This window comes from Rhododendron vialii, chromosome 10a, assembly GCF_030253575.1.
Source record: "Rhododendron vialii isolate Sample 1 chromosome 10a, ASM3025357v1".
Lineage (NCBI taxonomy): Eukaryota > Viridiplantae > Streptophyta > Magnoliopsida > Ericales > Ericaceae > Rhododendron > Rhododendron vialii.
Window position 1 is genome coordinate 19164064 of NC_080566.1, and position 20462 is coordinate 19184525.

At 46.5% G+C, this 20462-nt stretch overlaps 1 protein-coding gene across 1 annotated transcript; it reads left to right on the forward strand.

Moving 5' to 3' along the window:
* The first annotated feature begins 10496 nt into the window (after positions 1-10496).
* Positions 10497-13949, forward strand: LOC131302984 (uncharacterized). The gene is made up of 4 exons (XM_058329777.1): positions 10497-10631; positions 11796-11864; positions 12192-13517; positions 13923-13949. The coding sequence occupies exons 1-4, from the start codon at positions 10497-10499 to the stop codon at positions 13947-13949; spliced, it is 1557 nt and encodes a 518-aa protein (XP_058185760.1).
* The last annotated feature ends 6513 nt before the right edge of the window (positions 13950-20462 follow it).

A 20462-nucleotide genomic window follows, 5' to 3' on the forward strand; every position in this document is an offset into this window, starting at 1 on the left:
ATATTTCTTGTCTTCATCTTCCTCGCACTTGTTATCATATTTGCACATAGAATTGGTAAATATTTTCCTATTAGGCTAGTGTAGTTCAACCAAATCTTTCTTTCCAGGTTTCAAACGCTGGATAATAGTATGCTAGCATCGTGTGCTCGGGTGTGAAAGAATTTTGGAAGCTAATTTTTTTTAGTTACACTATCATCTTTGTAATCAACTTTCTTTTGATAAAGATGGGTTTCATTCAAGAATTTCCTTTTGACTAAATTGTTTGTAATTTAACAACTGGTTCGTATTTGTACTTAAGCTTATTTGAGGCCAGAGTGCCAAATTTGTATATCTTTTGACTTGGGGACTTATTTTTTTTTGTAAAAGCTAAACAGGTGGGACTCTCTTTGGTATTATCTATGATATGCGATGAATTTTTATTGAAATGGATTATTTATTTATGTTGAAAATCGAGGGCGTGACAAGAGTTGTGCGAACATTACAGTATTGGGCAACATATTTTTACTTGGGTCGGACTTAATCTTAAAATTCAAGATGGGCCTATTTAGAGAGAGTGTACTCTAATTTAATGAGGAGAGGGTGTCCCTTTATTCTTAAACATAGATATTGAGGACTAGGGTATTTTATTCCAAATGTTGAGAATGAGAGGGAGAAAGAGAGTAGCGACAGTTGAGAGTTCTATGGTGGATTTCGAAATAGTGAGACGTCAGGGCTGGTTAGTTCATGTTCTTTCCTTGTTTCCATTGTATCTTTCCCCTGCCATCTTTTCTTCTTTGCTGGGTATATTTTATAAAAGATTAGTCTAGGGTCCACTATAGCATGTTTGTAACCCACCAAGTCCACCTCTTAAGTTTGTATCCCCTCTAGTCTAATATAGTTTGGCAAGGCCTTGAATCCACTTCACTTTGAAAAAGAACTTAGTCCAAGACAAAAATACCCTTCAGTTAGGGTTTTAATCGTTATACTCAACTATCTTCTCAAAACACATTTGACAACTCTCTCTCTCTCTCTACATTCTAGATCTCAACCGCTCTGCCGCTGTCCACCACCACCACTACCTCTATCCGCCGCTATCCTCCACCGCTGTCATCCTCTGTTCCCCGCCATTGCCATCCGCCATCGAAGAGAAGGTATACCTCAGTATAAAGCGTGCAATCCATACGAATCAAAGACTTAATCTCCCACTCATCATCACCGCCATTGCCCTTCCCATCCTCATCAATGACGACGTCATAATCACAGCTGTCGAACGACAAAGAGAATGGGGTGACGTTGTCGTCTTGTGCAGTGGAGCCGCCGCTGCGATTCCACTCTCTTCTCTGGCCCTGAAACTAGTGCAATTTTTTTATTGTTCTGTATCATTTTATTTTTTTTTTCTATTTTTGTTGTTCTATTTCAATCTCTAGTGGTTGGATCTCTGTTTCGATCAATGTTGTAGTAGGTTTTGTTTTCAAAACCTAAGTTTGAAAACAAGTTAACTTTCTACATAAGTTTGTATCTTGAATTTGAACGAATGTATAATACAAATTTAACATATAAGCTAATCTGTTGAACATTATTTTTGTGTTGTAATTTGGATGACACAGTTACACATATAAGGTTATATATGCAAATCCGTTGTCTATCACTTATTGAATTGGTCCGCGCAGCGGCTTAACAGACTTGAACATATAACCATATATAGATAGATAACCATATATGTTAGTGATTATTGAATAGTACAGTGTTTGTGTTGGAACAAGGATAAATAAAGAGAGTACTTTTTGTGGACATGATGTACATTATTTTTGTTTTTTTGTTAGTGATTATTGAATAGTACATTATTTTTGTTTTTTTCTTTAGAAATGTTAAAGAAGTAAGTCAGTGAGACCGCTGCGTGGACCAATTCAGCTGTGGACCAATTCAATAAGTGATGGACAACAGATTAAGATAAGCTCACATATATGTGCTTTTATTAAAATAAAACAGATTTATCTTTGTTTTTTTATAACGTATAGAGAATAGATTGGGACATATGCGGTTATATGTCCACTTTGTTGGCATGAATATTATACAATGTAGTACCAAAATTTAAAAGACCATTAATATTTTTAAATTGCTGAACATATAAAAAACAAGGGAGATTTATATGATTCATTAACAAGTAACAATCTTTAAAACCACAACTCTCTCCACCAATCAAAACACGTGTTAATAAGTACTTCTGTACTTTCATTTACAAGTTAGTAGCTTAGAAAAACCTAGTAATATTTGATTCATTTGCAATGAAGTGTGCTCAGAATTCTCAGTAGACTGTGTCGATCTCTTTCTTGGGGTTTTCATATCTCTAACTTCTTCATGTTTTTTGCTTGCTATTTTCCTCTTCCTTGTACTATCCTTCTCTACCTTTGCCTTATTGTGGCTGTACTTAATATTGAGTTTGATTTTTGACACTTTCTTTGGTGGGGTTTGCATCTCCACATCATTAGGGTCTTCGTCTTCTTTATTTCTATACAAATAAGCGAAGAGTTATTAACATATAATATTATATGTTCTTGTATTGTAATAAAAAAGATTCAATAAGCTCATATATAACCATATACGTCTCATGACAAAAGCTCAAATGTTCTCATTTTCATGATTTACAAATGACATATGCTCACATATAACCATATATGTCACTCAAACGCACAAATTCATTAAGTACTGTGATGCATAAATAACAATATATGTTAACGAATCAAAGTTATTTGAGTACATATATAGATAGATAACCATATATGTTAAACAATCAAAATCCTAAATGTTATATATATTCTCTTTTTTTAGATTTACAAAGCACATATACTCAAATATAATCATATATGTCACTCTAACAACCAATACCCTAACTAGGGTTTGTGAGATCATTCTCCAACATAACCAAATTAACATATAACCATATTTGACCAAATCATAACCTAACCAAACTGTAACAAATATCACACGAAACTCTAAACGTTATATGTTCTTATACAACAATATATGTCACATATGTTCACTTATAAGCTACAGTCCCTAAAAAAGTGCTATGTCACATACGTTTGCTTATAAGCTACAATCCTTAACAAAGTGTTGGTAGTCCACATATAACCATACATTCACATATAATCATTTATCCACATGTTGACGCATATAAGCAATTGGTGACTTTACACATATAACCATATATTTGCACATATAACCAAACACTAACCACTATAAACCCTACAAATGGACATATAACCTCAGATCTGCATATAACCAATTTATGACAATCCAGAACAAAGTGTGGATAGTCCACATATAACCAAATAATCGTAAATTCGCAAATAATCCTGTTTTTGCACATATTTGCATACAAGCAATTGGTAGCAGTCCACATATAACCATATATTTGCACACAAACATAAACCCAAACTTAACCAAACCCTAACCACTATAAACCCTAGATATTGACATCTAACCCTATATATATATTATCAGAAGTTAGCATTTATTCGATTGTAACCATATTGAGGAAGATTGAGTGAATGACGACGACATTAAAGAGTAAATGGCGACAACTGGTGGAACAATGACAGCGGCGACTGTTGGTATGACGAAGGCGACATTTTGAATGATGACGGAGAGAATGAAGGCGGTGTGGTGAATGACGGTAACAAAGGTCGAGCGATTGACAACGGCGACGACAAAGATCGAGCGATTGATGATGGATTTTGAGTGATTGACGTCTAGGGTATTGTAGACACCCCAATTTGGACTTGTCGAATTTCCTTAATTTGTGGCCCTGAGGCTCCCCGATGATGAATATGGATCAAAACAAGCCATGTACCAATTGAGACGTTGCTCCTTAAAGGATTTGAAAAGGAAATGGTCAAAATCATACCCAAGCGCTTGAAAGCAGTCCCAAGCGCTCTAAACTATTTTCCAAAAACCACTGGCATGGCTCACTCTCGAGCGCTCGAGAGTGAAGTCCCAAGCGCTCGAGACCACTCCCGAGCGCTCGAGACCTCTCGAGAGTGAAGTCCCAAGCACTCGAGACCACTCCCGAGCGCTCGAGACCACTCCCGAGCGCTCGAGACCTCTCCCAGTGCCCAATGGGTGAAAAAGATTTTCACTATCCATGCAAGCCATCATTGCATTCCCCTTGAGCCGGCTGAGGTGAGTCAACACTGAACCTCAGGCAGAGAAGATATCAGCTGAAGATTTCTTTCTTTAAAAAAGGGTTTATTTCAAAATCATTTCATTTTCAAAACCATGGGTTATATGCTCTATATATATACCTGGTTTTTCAGCTGAAGAGGGGGGCTACGAAAGTTCTCTCTCTCTAAACCCCTCCTATTTTCTCTCTCTTGTTCAAGGGAAAAAGCTTTCAAACTCAAACTTCTTTCCCAATTTCAAAGGTTTTTTTTTCAACATCATCAAGGAAAAGGGCAAGAAATCCAGAACACTCTTAGCTTCTGATCTCTTATCTTTTTCACTCTACATTCACCTTTCACAACCATCCAAGGAGCAAAGTGTCAAGCAAAGGTAGAAATGTTTCTATCCTTGGTTCAAATCAAGAGGCTGTTCTCCCTTCTGAGGGGGGTCTCTCAGCCTGTCCCAGTCCTTAATGCTGGGTGCATGGTTGGGAGACCTTAGTGAAAAAGCAAGAGCAAAGAGTCCACGAATAATGTTTTCCCAAAACCCCTACTGGAAACACTCTCGAGCGCTCGGGACTGTTTCCAGTCCCATGCATGGCATTTTGGTAAGCAGTAGGCTGGGGGTTAGGTGCACTTTTAAATAAAATGGTTTTATTCTGGCGTGCAGACACAGAAGATCATTTTTCCTAAAACAAAAATGCTTCTTACAAATCTCAAGTAAGAACAAAGTTTTCCTAAGTTAAAAATAAGATCTTCTCTTGTTAAAAACTTAGATAAGGGTGTTTGCATGATGAAGTGGTGCCATTTTCTATTTGAGAGTAAGCTGGCATGCAGCTCACTCCCAAGCGCTCGAAGCCATTCCAGAGCGCTCGGGAGTGCATGCATGCCATTGCATTCCATTTTCCCAGTTTTCTGTGTTTTCTGAGCTTCTGCATGCATAGATGTGTACATTTGTTCTTTTAAAATTGTAGATCTGTTCGTGCAATGGCAAGGATACATGATTTGAAAACTTGAGGTCCTATCTCAGTCTTTCAAGTCCTCTGCTGAGCCAGTGGTCTGCTTAATAGTATTTCATTTTGCAGTCTTTACATTATGTTTTGTCAGTACTAACAGAATGTGCAGGTGGGGTTCAGACACTCCCAAGCGCTCGAGAGTGCTCTCGAGCGCTCGAGAGTGAAGCCAGTGAGCAGTGTTTCATTTCCTGTTATCTTGCTGTCTTTCATCACATAATCACCCCCTATACACGTGCACCAGCATACACTGTTATTTGGCATCCTATTTGTGACTAACAAACTCTGTAGGATTTGGTCAGTAACACTCCCAAGCGCTCGAGAGTGCTCTCGAGCGCTCGAGAGTTGATCCAGTGGCAGTTTACACTGCTTTGCCATCATGCATGTGTCCATCATCATTTCATCACTCCTTGTACACAAGCACCAGCATACACCTTCTATTTGCTATACCTGTGGATACCTGCTACATGCTTAATGAAACAAAATCCCTTTGAAAAATCCCACAAATGTTTAGTAGAGACCGACATCGCGTCGGGCGAGGGGGGTGCCGTAAAACCCTTCCCCCTCGTAACATGGCTTCCGAACCCTCGAATGATCTCTGGTTTTCAATTCAAATCAATCAATTTTCAAATCAAAAACGGTTTCTCGGGTGGCAAACCATAAATCCGGATGGCGACTCCTCAAATTTTTCAAATCGATTCGATGGAGCGGTATGTTTTTCGGGCCGCCCCGATCTCACCCGGGGCTGTGGTAGCCCACAGTGGCGACTCTGCTGGGGAAATGGTTTAATTAAACTTGTGAGCCAAGCTTGAAAAATGTTTGTGGGATTTTCAAATTGATTTTGTTTCATCGTCTATTTCTGGTGTATATATCTTGTGCAGCCCCGCTCTTGTGTTTCGGCAATCCTACCCGGCTTGCCGGTGATGGGGAATCCCGGAACGCTCAGCAACCCTCGACCGTGATGAGTCATCTCTACCGTTTGTACCATTATTGGGTGTACGCTCAATAGTATGAGGTATACTTTGACTCTATTCCGGGGAACCCATTTCAAGCCAAAACCGGCCTTTGTACATGTTTAGCAAGCCATAGAACATTCTAAATTAGGACAGGAGCCTGTAGGGTAGGATTATGTGCTATATCCTGTCTATGTGCTGCATTTCATCTCACGTCATCATGCTGTCAGCCACAGTTCTCGAGACTTGCTCACGCGGTCTTTGGGAGGTTGCCGAGACCCGATGAAGAGTCGCGCACCCTTGTGCGTGTTGTTAACCGTATGAGTCCTCAAGCGAAAACCTAAGGGAAACTAGGATTTTGTTAAGTCCTTGACTAGTGTTCGGTCAGAGAATTAACCAAAGGGAGGAATGACACGGAAACAGAATATCGTGATACCGCCACCGCCACCGCCACCGCCCAGGCTAAAAGCAAATGTGTTGCTTATGCCACTTCGGTTATCGTATCACGTTGTTCACCCCAAGTCATTCCAAACCGATGGTCAATTTCTTGATGAAATACTAGCCGAATACTTAACTTATTTTAGCATCTTTTGGGGAACAACGCTTCCTAAATAAGGATACACCCTAAAAATCCGAGGATCAAGGCAACCTCTCATAACAGATATTCAATCATTTTTCAAAAATCAGAGTCGATGACGGTGATGGTGACGCACACATTTTCCAAAGAATTATGCACAAATCTCATAAAATGTAAGCAGGGAAAAGAATATCAGTTTTGAGCAATTGGGCCAAGGAAGAAGAATATCATACCCTTCTGGACCAGACCCTTGGGACAGAGATTGGAACGGCTCCAACTTCAGGCAGACCCCGCCAGTGCATCGGATTTAAGGGTGGAAATGGACCTGCTAATCGGAAACCTCAACCCAAACGGAGACAATCCAAACCCAAATCCAATCCCAAACCTCAACCTTAACGGAGGTAATCCAAATCCTAACGAAGGCAATCCAAACCCAAATCCAAATCTGCATCCCAATCCTAATCCAAATCCAGAACCGAACCAGGAAACCCCAAATGGAGAAATGGGGCAAGTCACGCAAGCTATTCAGCGTATGGGCGAACGTACCGACAACCAAATTGCCCAACTCATGATGATGATAACCGGGGTTGCCCGACGACTCCCAAATCCAAACCCAAATCCAAACCCTAATCCAAATCCAAACCCTAATCCAAATCCGAACCTAATCCCAATGCCAAACCCAAACCCTAATCTAAACCTGAATCCCAACCCGGAGCAGCCAATCCTCGAAGTGGAAGCCCCGCAGAACACCGAGATGGCAGCGGTCTTGGCAAAGATCACCCAGTTAGAACAGTCTGTTGCGAGAAATGAGAAGATTGCCTCGACAGGTTTTGACATCAACAAGCTTTACCTTTTTCCCAATGCGAAGCTTCCGGAGAAGTTTAGACCAATCGACTTTGCTAAATTCGACGGGACTGGGGATCCGAAAGTGCATTTGACTGGGTACATCGGAGCATTGTCTATGTGGGGAGTAGAAAGGGATGCCATGGCCCAGATGTTCTCCCAGACCTTGGTGGGACATGCTCTTTACTGGTTCACTTCGTTGGATGAAAGGCAGAAACACTCTTGGGAAGACATATGTGCGGCTTTCGTGGCGCAATATGATTACAATATCCAACTGGAGATTACCACTCGGGAACTTGAATCTACAAAGATGGAAGCCAAGGAAGCCTTCGCAGACTTTGTGAAAAGGTGGAGATCTAAGGCAGCACAGATGAAGGATAGGCCGACTGATAGAGATCAAATCCGGATGATTATCCGGAATCTTCAGCCCAACCTTGCAAGGCATATGGTGATGGCTCAGGCCTGCTCTGATTTTAAAACATTCTTTGACACAGGCTTGGCCGTCGAAGAAGCAGTTCAACTGGGAATCCTCGACAAACCTGAACCTCCTCCCAAAGCCAAGAAGGTCTACTCTGGTAATAGCAGCACGCTGTTCGGAAACTCCAACTACACCCAACTCCCAAACACCTCCTCAAACACGGCCCAAGCCGAACCCGTCAACTAGATTGTAACCCAAACCAGTCAACCTCGGTCCCAACCCCGTGTGTTCGCCCAATTTTTAGCACCTCTCTCTGCGGTGTTTGAAAAGTTGGTCGAAAGTGATCTCCTCAAACCGCTTGCTCCCACCCCACTACCACAAAAGCTCTCTGCCTCTCACAACCCCAACGCCTTCTGTGCCTATCACCAAAATCCTGGCCACCTAACCGACAACTGCTTCTGCCTTCGCCACGCCATTCAAGACCTCATAGACAACAAGACCCTTCCTATACCTCACCAAAAGCCCAATACCGTCTCCAACCCACTCCCAAAACATTCAAACGTCCGCACAAACCACATTTCCCTAAGCCACCCCTTCAACCCAAGCCTTCACATCATCCCTATTATCGAACCCAAGCCAATTGTCGAGATTCCGGCCGAGGATGCTATCTGTGCACTTGAAACGGTGGAGTGGGATTTTCAAAGGAGGTGGGAGGACCGGGCAAGTGATTTCCTTGCAGTGGAACAACGAGCCATTGTCAGCGGAGTGTGGCCCGTGTCAGTTAATGCTCAGCAAGTCGAAGAATTGGAACATGGTGAGTGGAGACAAGACTGGGATGAGATGATGGCTGATTCATTTAATGGATATTCCCTGTTTGCTCTATTCTTGGAGCCTGAACCAGTCGAGGAATTTGACGAATGGGACCCAGAACCCGGTGGGTGGCTCTGGATAGACGATTCAGACCCTCTTAACGAAACATCTTTGGTGTACTTGTTCTGGGAGCAGGAAGAGGGACAGGGCCCTGATCTGATGAACCCCCGCTTATTCTCCGGACTCTCCACTTCAGCCATAATCAATATCGCCAGGGATTCTGACACCCACATCCGTACCTTGGATCATGTCTTCTGTCCGCAGGAGTACATTATTAATGAATTCTTCCCACAACCGGTTGTTGAGATCCCTGACGAACCCCATATCTGTGTGCTAGATCTTGAAGACCTTTGGGGTAGGGCTGAAATGGTGAACGTATGGGTCGATGGTGAAGAGCTAACCGTCAACAAGGCTATGATGGATGAAGGCTCTCTACAAGTCAACAACGGCAACAACGTCAACTTCTGGAACTCTTTGGAAGAAAAGAACATATGGGATACCTTGGAGATGGAACTTTTGAATGACACCCTGGAGAAGACAAAGCTCGACAAGGGAAAACGCAAGGCCAATACCGATCTCTCCGATTTCTGGGAGGGTCTTTGGTGGGAGTTCGCCCCCAAGGCAGTCAGTAATCTTACCAGAAGCGGTAGGGTATACCAGCCCGCCAACCTCCAGCAAGGAAGCTCGTCCCGAGCAGCACCACCTCAACAGAGTAACCCTCGCATCCCCGAGAATCTCGCCAACTCCACCCCTGTCTCGCCAGCTCCACAAAATAACTCCTTAAACTCCAATAACCTTCCACGTCAACCTAACCCGCCCACCCACCTTAATCCATTTGTCAGCTCAAACCCAATTGCCTCTCACCACCAAAACCTAAATACCAACGCCGACCCCATCATCCAGCAACTTCATGAAACCCCTGCCCGCATGTCCATGTGGGGAGTGTTGGCAGCTTCCCGCGTGCATCGCCGAAGGCTTGTCAACTCTCTCTCCAAGCTTGAGGTCCCTTCCGACATAGCCCCAGAAGCCCTCATCGCCCTCATAACCCCAAACCTTGCCCAACACACCTTGTCCTTCACTGAGAAAGACCTCCCGCCTGAAGGAACTGATCATAATAAGCCTCTCCACGTGACCATGAAATGCCTGGGAAAGTGGGTCCCCGCAATACTCATAGACAATGGTTCGGCCATCAACGTGTGCCCTCTCCGCACCGCTTACTGCCTGGGCCTTAAAAGCAAGGACTTTGCGCCATCGACTCTGGGTGTCCGTGCTTATGATAACACGCGGCGTGATGTCCTGGGAACAATCAACCTGGAACTGGCAACTGAGAAGTTCAAGACCACCGTGGAATTCTGTGTACTAGACATACCTGCTTCGTTCAACCTCTTACTGGGGAGGCCATGGCTACACCGTTCTGACGTTATGGGAGTACCCTCTACGCTGCATCAGAAACTCATCCTAGGATTGGATTCTGGGACTCTTATCATCCACGGGGATTCCGGTATTCGTCCACACTCCGAAGATAATTCCCCGCTGCTGGAAATCATGCACGGAGAAGAAGACGTGGCCATGGGGGGGTTTGCTGTCATGACCTCAAAGGTTTGCACCATTCGGGCTGAAGATGATTTCTTGGTGAGTTCCGCGGCATTGGAAATCATGAAGTGAATGAATTACCTGTCGGGCATGGGCTTGGGGCTCTATGAACAAGGAGTCTCTGAGTTCCCTCATTTCCCCGAGAGCAATGAACGCTTTGGCCTGGGTTACGAGTTCAAGAAGAGTGATCCAGAGAAAAGGTGGCGCAACCGCGCCCGAGCTCAGGCAATCGGAAAGAAGCAGAAGGAAAAGGAAGCACCGTATCAAGGAGAACCCGAGCCTTTCATTGATCTCGAGACAAAAGTGAAATACCCTGGGTTTGAAATCTTCGCCAATGACACTTGGGAGGATGATGAAGAGGTAACTAAGATGGAAGAATTGTCTGAAGCACTGGATTGGCTTGAAGCCTTTGGTTTGGGTAGTCTCCAATCTCTGTTCGAAGGTGAGGAACCAGAGGGTATGATAAAAGACGCGACTGTGCTCATGCTGGGAGGAGAAGATGAATTGGAAGACCCTTCTAAGCTCATTGTGGACGCCATGGGCGCTTATGAAAACTGCACTTTCATTCCATTTGTAACGCGCACTCACGACACTAGCACCGAGTCCGAGTCTGAGTCTTATACTGACTCTTCGTCTAGTAGTGAGTCAGAGTTTGTGCCTATCGGCCCTCCTCGTCGTAGCTTTTACTTCGAGTTTGAGTCAACTACTGTATTCCCTCCCTCTGAGGAGCCTATCAATGAAATGAACGACGCCTTTGCTTACTTGCCGGATTTTGAAATAAATTGTTTGGATCCCGACGATGAAGGAATAGATTTCGATGGGGACATCCCCAAGGAAATCCGTTCCCTCATTGAGCGTGAAAATGAAAGGCATGCTCAGCCTCTAAAAGAAGAAATAATCTCGAAAAACTTGGGTGATGAGGAGAACCCTCGATTGGTTCAGGTCGGTTCCGGGCTGTCTCCGAATGAGCTTCAAGAGCTCACCGATTTACTAAAAGAATTTAAAGAAGTCTTTGCTTGGTCCCTTGCAGACATGCCCGGAATCGACCCAGAAATCGTCGAGCACAGGATCCCCCTCTATCCCGATGCAAAACCCGTTAAACAAAAGTTGAAAAGAATGCAGCCCGATTGGGTGTTAAAAATAAAAGAGGAACTAATGAAACAAATCGACGCTGGTTTTCTAATCGTAACTGAATACCCCACTTGGGTTGCAAACATCATGCTTGTCCCCAAAGAGGATGGAAGAATCAGAGTGTGTGTCGATTTTAGAGATCTGAACAAAGCAAGCCCTAAAGATGACTTTCCATTGCCGCATATAGACATACTCGTTGATAACACTGTAGGGCATGCTTTACTATCCTTCATGGACGGTTTCTCGGGGTACAATCAGATTCTCTTGGCTTCGAAAGATAGGGAAAAGACTACATTCATCACCGAGTGGGGAACCTACTGTTATCGGGTTATGCCGTTTGGGTTGAAAAATGCCGGTCCTACGTATCAGAGGGGTGCTACGACACTGCTGCATGACATGATCCATAAGGAAGTCGAGGTGTACATCGATGATATGATAGTGAAGGGGAAGGAGCGGAAAGATCACCTCCCAGCGATGAGAAAGTTCCTCGAGAGAATTCAGAAATACAGGATGCGCCTTAATCCACAGAAGTGCACATTCGGAGTCACTGCTGGGAAAATGCTCGGGTTCATGATCACAACCCGAGGGATTGAGGTAGACCCTTCTAAAATCAAAGCCGTTCTTGAGATGGAGCCACCCCAATCAGAGAAGGAGGTCCAGTGTTTCTTGGGAAAAATTCAATTCATCAGTCGATTCATCGCCAAGTTGACCTTGACTTGTGAACCATTCTTTCGACTACTTAAGAAAGATGTAAAGTTCGAGTGGAACGAGAAGTGTCAGAAAGCTTTTGAAGCGGTGCGAACTTATCTCCAGAACCCTCCGATCCTGATGCCGCCTACACCAGGAAAACCTTTGATCCTATACTTGTCCATCACGCCCTCATCAATGGGGTGCATGCTGGCACAAGAAGGAGAAGATGGGGTTGAAAGGGCGATTTACTACTTGAGCAAGAAGATGGTAGGATGCGAGGAGCGATACACTTCACTGGAAAAGACATGTTGGGCGCTTGTATGGGCCACAAAGAAGTTGAGACACTACATGCTCGCTTACTCGGTGATACTGATCTCTCGGATGGATCCTCTCAAGTATCTATTCGAGAAGCCATCACTTACCGGTAAGCTAGCGCGTTGGTTGCTCTTGTTAGCGGAATTCGAAATCAAGTACGTCACTCGCAAGTCAGTGAAAGGGAGAGCGGTGGCAGAGTTTTTGGCAGATCGTTCGATTGAAGGGCCAGAGCACACAGAATTTCAATTTTCGGATGAAGATGTGATGTCGACGGTCAATGAAACGTGGATGTTGTACTTCGATGGAACCGCAAATCAGAAAGGATTCGGGATTGGCATACTGCTGGTCTCGCCTGAGGGGTCGCATATTCCTTTCACATTCAAGTTGAACTTCGAAGTTACGAACAACGAAGCTGAGTACGAAGCATGTATTGTGGGAATGGAAGCCGCATTGGAGATTGGTGTCAAGGTGCTAGAAGTCGTCGGAGATTCCAACTTGGTTGTATCGCAAGCAAACGGAGAATGGAAGGTCAGAGACGAGAAAATGAAGCCGTATCATCAGCAGCTCGATGAACTTCTCCCGAATTTTCAAAAGGTAACCTTCACGCATGTACCGAGGATGAAGAACCGCTTCGCAGACGCCCTGGCCACTTTGGCATCCATGCTGGAACTTCCAATTGGGGTGAAGCTGAGGCCTGTCATGATTGAGCAGAGGGGAAAACATGTGTACGACTATGTCATGAACATCGACGAACCGGACGATGGACTCCCTTGGTTCTATGATATTCGGAATTTCGTCGAAAAGGGGGAGTTCCCTGTGGATTCAACTAAGAAAGATTGGATCGCACTGCAACGACTCGCATCTCAATACATCATCTGTGGAGGACAATTGTACCGGCGATCTCCTTGCGGAGTTCACAAGTTGTGTGTTCACGGTGACGACATGAAAGCAGTAATGGAAGAAGTTCACGAAGGAGTTTGTAGACCTCAAATGAATGGGATGATGCTGGCTAAGAAGGTGTTAAGGCTAGGCTACTATTGGTCTACCATGGAGACAGATTGCATCGAGTATGTACGCCGGTGCCACAAGTGCCAGACTCATGCCAACCTTGTCCATGTCCCGCCCTCGGAGTTACACTCGATGGCAACGCCATGGCCATTCTCCGCCTGGGGCATTGATGTCATTGGAAAGATCACGCCTGCAGCTTCTAACAGTCACAGGTTCATCTTGGTTGCAGTCGATTACTTCACTAAATGGGTCGAAGCAGCTTCGTACAAAACTTTGACGACGGTTCAAGTGGCTCACTTCATCAGGCAAAACATCGTTTATCGGTATGGGGTCCCTCAAGCATTCGTATTTGATAACGGTGTTCATTTCAAGGGAAAAGTTCTGGAACTCTTTGAGTAATTAAATATCCAAGTACATCATTCAACCACTTATCGGCCACAAACGAACGGGGCAATCGAAGCAGCAAACAAGACTATTAAGATGATTCTGGAAAGGACTACTCAGTCAGCAAGAAATTGGCACGAACAGCTACCACTAGCTTTGTGGGGATACCGGACGTCTATCCGTACACCGACAGGGGCAACACCCTACTCTTTGGTGTACGGTATGGAAGCCGTTCTCCCTATCGAGCTAGAAGTGCCATCTTTGAGGGTCATGGCGGAATGCGGAGTGGACGAAGCTGAATGGATCAGCGGAAGGTTCGAGGAACTCATGTTGTTTGAGGAAAGAAGGCTGCGCGGGCTATACCACATTCAGGGCTATCAGCGAAGAATCGCTCGGGCATTCAACAAAAAGGTGAAGTCAAGGGACCTACAAGAAGGGGACATGGTAGTCAAGGAAATCCGTGCGCCAATTTTCGACTTACGAGGGAAGTTCCGACAAAAATGGGCAGGGCCCTACATCATCAAGACCATCCTCTCTGGAGGAGTAGCTTCAATCGTCGACCTCGATGGCAATGAATTTGCGAATCTTGTCAATTTGGATCAACTCAAACGTTATTATCCCTGAGAGAGCTCGCTTGGCCGAAAACCACAAGGACGGGCGGTTCCAGGCAAAAGCTAGAGCAAGCCTGCTAGGTTGAAAACCCGAGAGGGCGGCCTAGGCAAAAGTTAAGGCAAATAATCAAAGAAAAGCTCGCTAGACCGAAAACCCGAAAGGGTGGTACTAGGCAAAATTTAGAGCGCAAAAGGAGAGTGTCAATACCTGAGTGAACCCGTAGCCTGAACTACGTGCGGGCCTGATTCTCTTTTACGAGGGATACGTAGGCAATCTCATCCCGAGATTCGGTCCTAATTCCTAAATATCAAAATCCGATCCCAAATCAAGTCCGAATTGACAAATCCAAAACGCTTTTCAAAGCCGCATGTGATCAAATGAACCGAAAGGGGGAAACCCTTAATCAGTTGATTTTATTCAGATTACTTCTTTATTACAAGCTGAGCATGAAAATGAAAAAGCACAAAATCAAAGCACACTTTTTATTTCAAAGTCTAGCAAAGTAAGCAGTCAACCCATCCTTGCTTTCACATCTCTCCTTAGCCATTTGCGACACCTTCCGGTCGAAGCAATAGAAAACAATGGGTCACTTGGCTCGGTCCTACGAGTCCCCCACGACCGAGTGTAACTCCGAAGGCCTGGAATGTTGAAGGGAGGGAGACGAAGCACTTCAGAACCCGGCTGCGGCACCTCCTGGCTAAGTCCAAGCTGACGGAGAACACGAAAGGGTGAGTAGAAGGAGAAGCCTGTCAAGTCAGCCACAAACACATGCGTCGAGCCCATGTTGCCAACGGTCATAGCAGGAAGCCTCAGCCAATGGCACCGCCAAGCAATGTCATCTTCCTCCGCAGAAGCAAGGAAATCAGCCCAATCATCTTCACTCCCATACATTACTTGAAAGGGACGACTCCATCCACTTGCACGATACCACCAATCATTGGCTGGGGGTGTCAACAGACTTAATTTGTCGCAAAGCCACATCTGTCAAAAAGAGAGAAAACAAGTAAGGAGCCAGATAAAGCCTGAACCGAGTGTCGAGGTAAAATGAATGAGAGAAATAGAAAAAGGAGAGCTGAGTGAGGTCCCTAACCTGCAGCAACAGCGGACTACCACCAAAAACCCTTGTGCGACCAGCATGAACATCATCTAACCCCATCAAGGTTTCAGCAAGAACCAATGGCGCAACATCCTTGCGAGCCTCAATCTGAGTAGCAACCCCCACTAGTGAGGAATTGGGCTGACCAACGGACAGAACCAACAAGAAGGCCGCCAGGAGGCAAATGCAACAAGCCATCATCCTACGACCATGGTGCTCGAAATCCATCAAGTCTCTAGGTGGGCTGAACCTCTCGTACAATTGCACGATGTTAATGGCATTACCCCGAGTAAGAAACTCAGCGACGTTACCACTAACACCCAGCTTTGCCTTCAGAATATTCTTCATGCTCTCCCTGATCATAGGAACAACCGGCTCAGCAGAGTCATGGCTTCCGAGATAAGCATGAAACTCCTCGACGGTGGGGCACAGTTCTTGAGAACCAAAGCGAAAGACGTGCACCTCTGGATCCCAGAAGCACGTCGCCGCATGCAGCAAGACGGGACGAATTGCAACCTCTCGGAGATGTCTTAGGGCATAAAGCCGATGCCCTCGAAAGTTCAGCCAGTCGATGCCTTCAAGACTGTCCAGCCAAGGGCGAAGTAAGGCTTGGTTTAGCATGGTGATGGAAAGAATGGATTTTTGAAGGGAAATGATGAAATGAAGTGTGAATGGCTTACCAAAGGAGAGCCTAGTATTTATAGAAGCTTAAAGTGGGCAACACCACTTCCCCACCAGCCTTGAAACTCATCAAGTTTATCATTTTCAAAATCTTTTCAAAATTCAAACTTGGGAAACTTGGAAAATATTGGAAAAACCACAAGTCAAGCTTTGGGAAGCCATTCTGTTCTGGGGAAGCAGCTAATACGAAGCCATTCAGGCACATTGAAAACGTGCGAGCAGAAGAAAACAACAAAGGACAGCCAACAAGTGGCATTGGAAAACAGCAAGGGACAGTCCATGACAGCAGTCCCGAGCGCTCGAGACCACTCTCGAGCGCTCAAGAGTACTGCTGCTTTGCAGCAGATTCTAGTTTCCCCATTTTGGCTTCCATGCAACATTGAAACCCTGTTTCATCAAGTTTAACAGTTCCCAGCAGTTGTCTAAGGTGTACAGCAGTTCTGTCCATGTGTTTTGTCGAGTATTCAAGTGTGTTACGTGAAAAATCATAAGTTTTCCAAAGTTTTCACTCCTTGAGCATGTCGGAATCCGTATCAAGGGCATTTGGTTGAATCGAGCAACATGCTCGAGCCATGACGGGTCTCAATGACTGTTTGACGCACTCCAAAAACGTGTCAGCACTCTTAATTCAAGCTTTCATCATTCAATCGTACCAAAATCATCATTTTAAATGCAAGTGTCGATTGTCAAAAACATTTTAGTAATTCTCCCGGTCCCCTCGAGTCACAGCACTCATTGTCAACCGCGCAGCGCACTCGGTTACGATCAAAAGCCCTTAAATCTAAATTTCATGGTCGATCACTCGAAAGTTTGTCGTTTGGTGTCGATGTCGAGTTTTATTCCTCACTTTGAGAGTATCGGTCGAAATTCGCGTACTCTTTACGTTCTTTCAAAGCTAGACGAACATATTTCATAAAATATAATTCTGTAACAGTAGTGCGAACGAATAAAAGAATAAAGTGCGAATTCTCATAAATGAACATGGTGTTTACAATGAGTGAAGAAAGAAGTACAAAAATTGGGGCAAACACACGCCCAAATCCTAACTACCGGGGCATGCAGGCCCGAACAAAACTGAGGCACGCAGGCCTAAAATCTACAACTACGTTGGCATGCAGGCCTATGTACAAGGTAAAGCTAGCAAAGCAAAACACGAGGCTCAAACCCGTCGAATTCTCTTCTGTCGTGGTCCCTCGAACTCAGAACTCTCGGGCTCGTCATCACCGTCGTCGTCAGGAGATCCAGAAGCAGTACTCGAGTTTGACCTCCCCAGGACACGTGACTCGGAGGACTCCTCTGTCCCCTCCTCTGACTCCTCCGGCTCCACGCGAGCTGGTCTTCGCTGAGACGCCTCTCGAGGCAAAACCTCGAACCGTCCTGCACCCGCAGCAGGCCATGGCGCACGTCCTGCACCCCGACCTCGCGTGCTTGCAGGAACGGGAGGGCTCGTGGTGCCCTGCGGACGCGTCCTAGCTGAACGTCGTGGCTGCACCAGCATATCGCAAACATTTTCTCATTTTGTGCATATTCGAATGTAACTTTGCTCAAATCGAAATATAGAATATATGTGCATGTTATACCTAAGTGGCAACAGGAGAAGCAGTCACAGGGGTAGGTCTCGTCTGAAGGGCTCTCCCCTTAGCGCAGTCCTTCAAGAGGTGGCGCATCCCCACCATCAGCATCACTGCCTGCTCAGCCCACTCTCGCGGCACCTGCAGAATGATCCAAGATTCAGAATATGCAAACAGGGAGTGGTCAATATACAAAGCAAGCAGAAATGTTGTTTATGCCTGAGCAGGAAACCGTATCGGCGGCTGTGGGAGACGTGGCACGTCGATCACCTCCCGTGCGCCCGACGAACTCGTCACGCCTATAGTCCACTTCAGCGTCGGCAACGCCAGTGGTGCTGAAGTCTCCGCAGTCTCTGGAACCCTCGTGCTCCCCTCTCCCCTACCTTCAGTACCTGCACCTCGCCCGCCAGCAGGGGCTCTAGCACCTCGTCCCCGACCCTGTGCAGAGCAACCACCGCGGCTCCACGCTCGTCCCTCCAAGCTCCCACTCCGGCTACCCGTCTCTTAAACTCCTCCTCCACCCCCAGGCTCCTCGCCAAGTACCGATCTGCATAAGCTGCGTAGTCCAAGGAGCATCGAAGGTGCCTCTCCAGATCCGTGTCCAGCATGGTGAACAGCTCAAGCTCAGCGCGAGTGTAGGACTCAGTCCTCTGCACGCGTGGAGGAAGCAGCCCAGGAACCACGAACGCTGGAAGACCAAGTGACTGTCGAGTCACTCGATCCCCCAGGTACCACTGCCAGCCCAGAGGGCACTCCAGTAGGACCCTGCTTCGTGTCACCTCCCGATTCCTCGAAAGGAAGTCAGCCTCCATCCCCGCCCACCTGTCCCAGCGAACCTGCAATTCAAATTTTGGATTCATTCATAAGTCTACTCGCCGAAAAATTTGATAAAAGAAAAGCAAGAAGTGTCGATCGTACCACAACCCCTGTCAGGTTATCCAGCCAGAGTCGAAAAGTCATCACCTCCCCTCGTCGCTCCTTCGCTCTTCGGTACGCCTTACCCCGGGCTAAGCCGCGTGGAAGTAAGTTCGGGTTCGTACAATTATTCTCGGGTGGGAACATCCCGAGAACCTCGTAAGCCCAAAGCTGCAAGTTTCGTAATTCAAGTCGAATCAATCTCAAATGCATAATTCAAGTCGAAAAGCAGTCGAAAGCAATTCAAAAGCAATAATTCAAAGTTATACCTCAAACACCCGCCAGTACCCTCCAACCGTGTCTCCAACCCCGCGAGAAGCAGCTCCAAAGAGACAGTAGAGTGTGCACAGAGCAGCACCTCCCCAGTCGAAGCGTCCCGCCTGTCCCAAGTCAACCAAGCCCGCTAGATAGCACAGGTGCACCAGACTACGCCTGTTCGGGAACAGAGAAGCCCCGAACAAGTATAGCAAGTATGCCTGGGCCATCTGGGCCGCTTCCTCGTCGGTCGCAGGCTCGTGGTCCCAGTACTCCACGAACTGCCCGTAAGCTGCCATCCCCTCGCTGTGGCATGGCACTCGCCCGAGGAACCACCTCAAAGCCGCGTCGTCCAGCACCAGACTCGAGTCGTAAGGGATCGGGTCTCTTCCAACCCTGAGCCCTGTGATTGCCGCGAAGTCGAGTGGCGTCACCGTCATCTCCCCGAACCGAAAGTGGAAGGTATTGGTGGTGTCCCACCACCTCTCCGCTAGCGCTGTAAGCACAGCCCGGTCCACCCTCACCACTGTCAGCAGCTGTACGAAGGGTCCAAACCCTACTGCCTCCACCAGTGCTCGCACCCTCTCAGGCAAGGCCCTGAAGTGCGCCAGTGAGTTGGCTGAGCCCCCGTGGCCGTACACGTCCGTCGTGCGTTGTTTCAACAAAGCAAGAAATAGCATCAAATCTTAAGCAGGAAATAAAATTTGAAGTAATTTGCGAAATTCAAGAAAAGATAGTGATCGGAAACTCACCGTGCCCCACCCAGAGGAGACATGTGAAGCTCAGTCCCGGAGAAGCATCTCCTCAGGGTAGTCAGTGTAGCTGGGGACGTAAGCCGTCAGCCCCACAGGCTCAAAAAAGTGTAGTCGAGGAGCATACGTAGCCGGAGTGAACTCGGGCCGCTCCCCCACCATGTAGGCTCGCCGCTCCTCCAAGTAGACTTTCGCCTCGTCTACCGCGGTAACCCGTACCTCAACCGCCGCCTCGGCATCCACCCTATGCCCTCCCAACTCCTCCACCTTTGGTACAACCACCTCCGGAGTGCCCGAGCCCGCTCCGCTCAGCAAAGCCCTTAAAAGCAACGCCGAAGCCCTGTCCTCAGGCGTACTAGCGTCCCTCAGCACCGCCGCAACCCCAGAGTCGAGACCAAATGCATCCAAGATATCCCGAGGCTCCGCGTCCTCCAGGAAGTCCCCATCCGCAAAGGGAACAGGGCGTGAGGCCCCGATCCCACTGTCCCCACTCCTCGGCTCTAACACCGTTGCCGTCCTCAGCACCGGCGTCTCGCTGAACTGTCCACCAACTACCTCCTCACCACCGTGGTCGGCTATCCCCCGGTCGCTCGCCCGCTCGGCAGCCGCAAACAACTTCTCCACGGTAGGAGTGAGAGGCCTGCCC

Excerpts from the sequence above, each read along its gene's own strand:
- LOC131302984 (XM_058329777.1), top strand. The coding sequence starts at position 10,497 with ATGGGCTTGGGGCTCTATGAACAAGGAGTCTCTGAGTTCCCTCATTTC. Across the intron at positions 10,632-11,795 it reads GCAACCGCGCCCGAGCTCAG|ATTCTCTTGGCTTCGAAAGA; the intron begins GCAATCGGAAAG and ends GGGTACAATCAG. Across the intron at positions 13,518-13,922 it reads TGGAAGAAGTTCACGAAGGA|GGAAAAGTTCTGGAACTCTT; the intron begins GTTTGTAGACCT and ends GTTCATTTCAAG.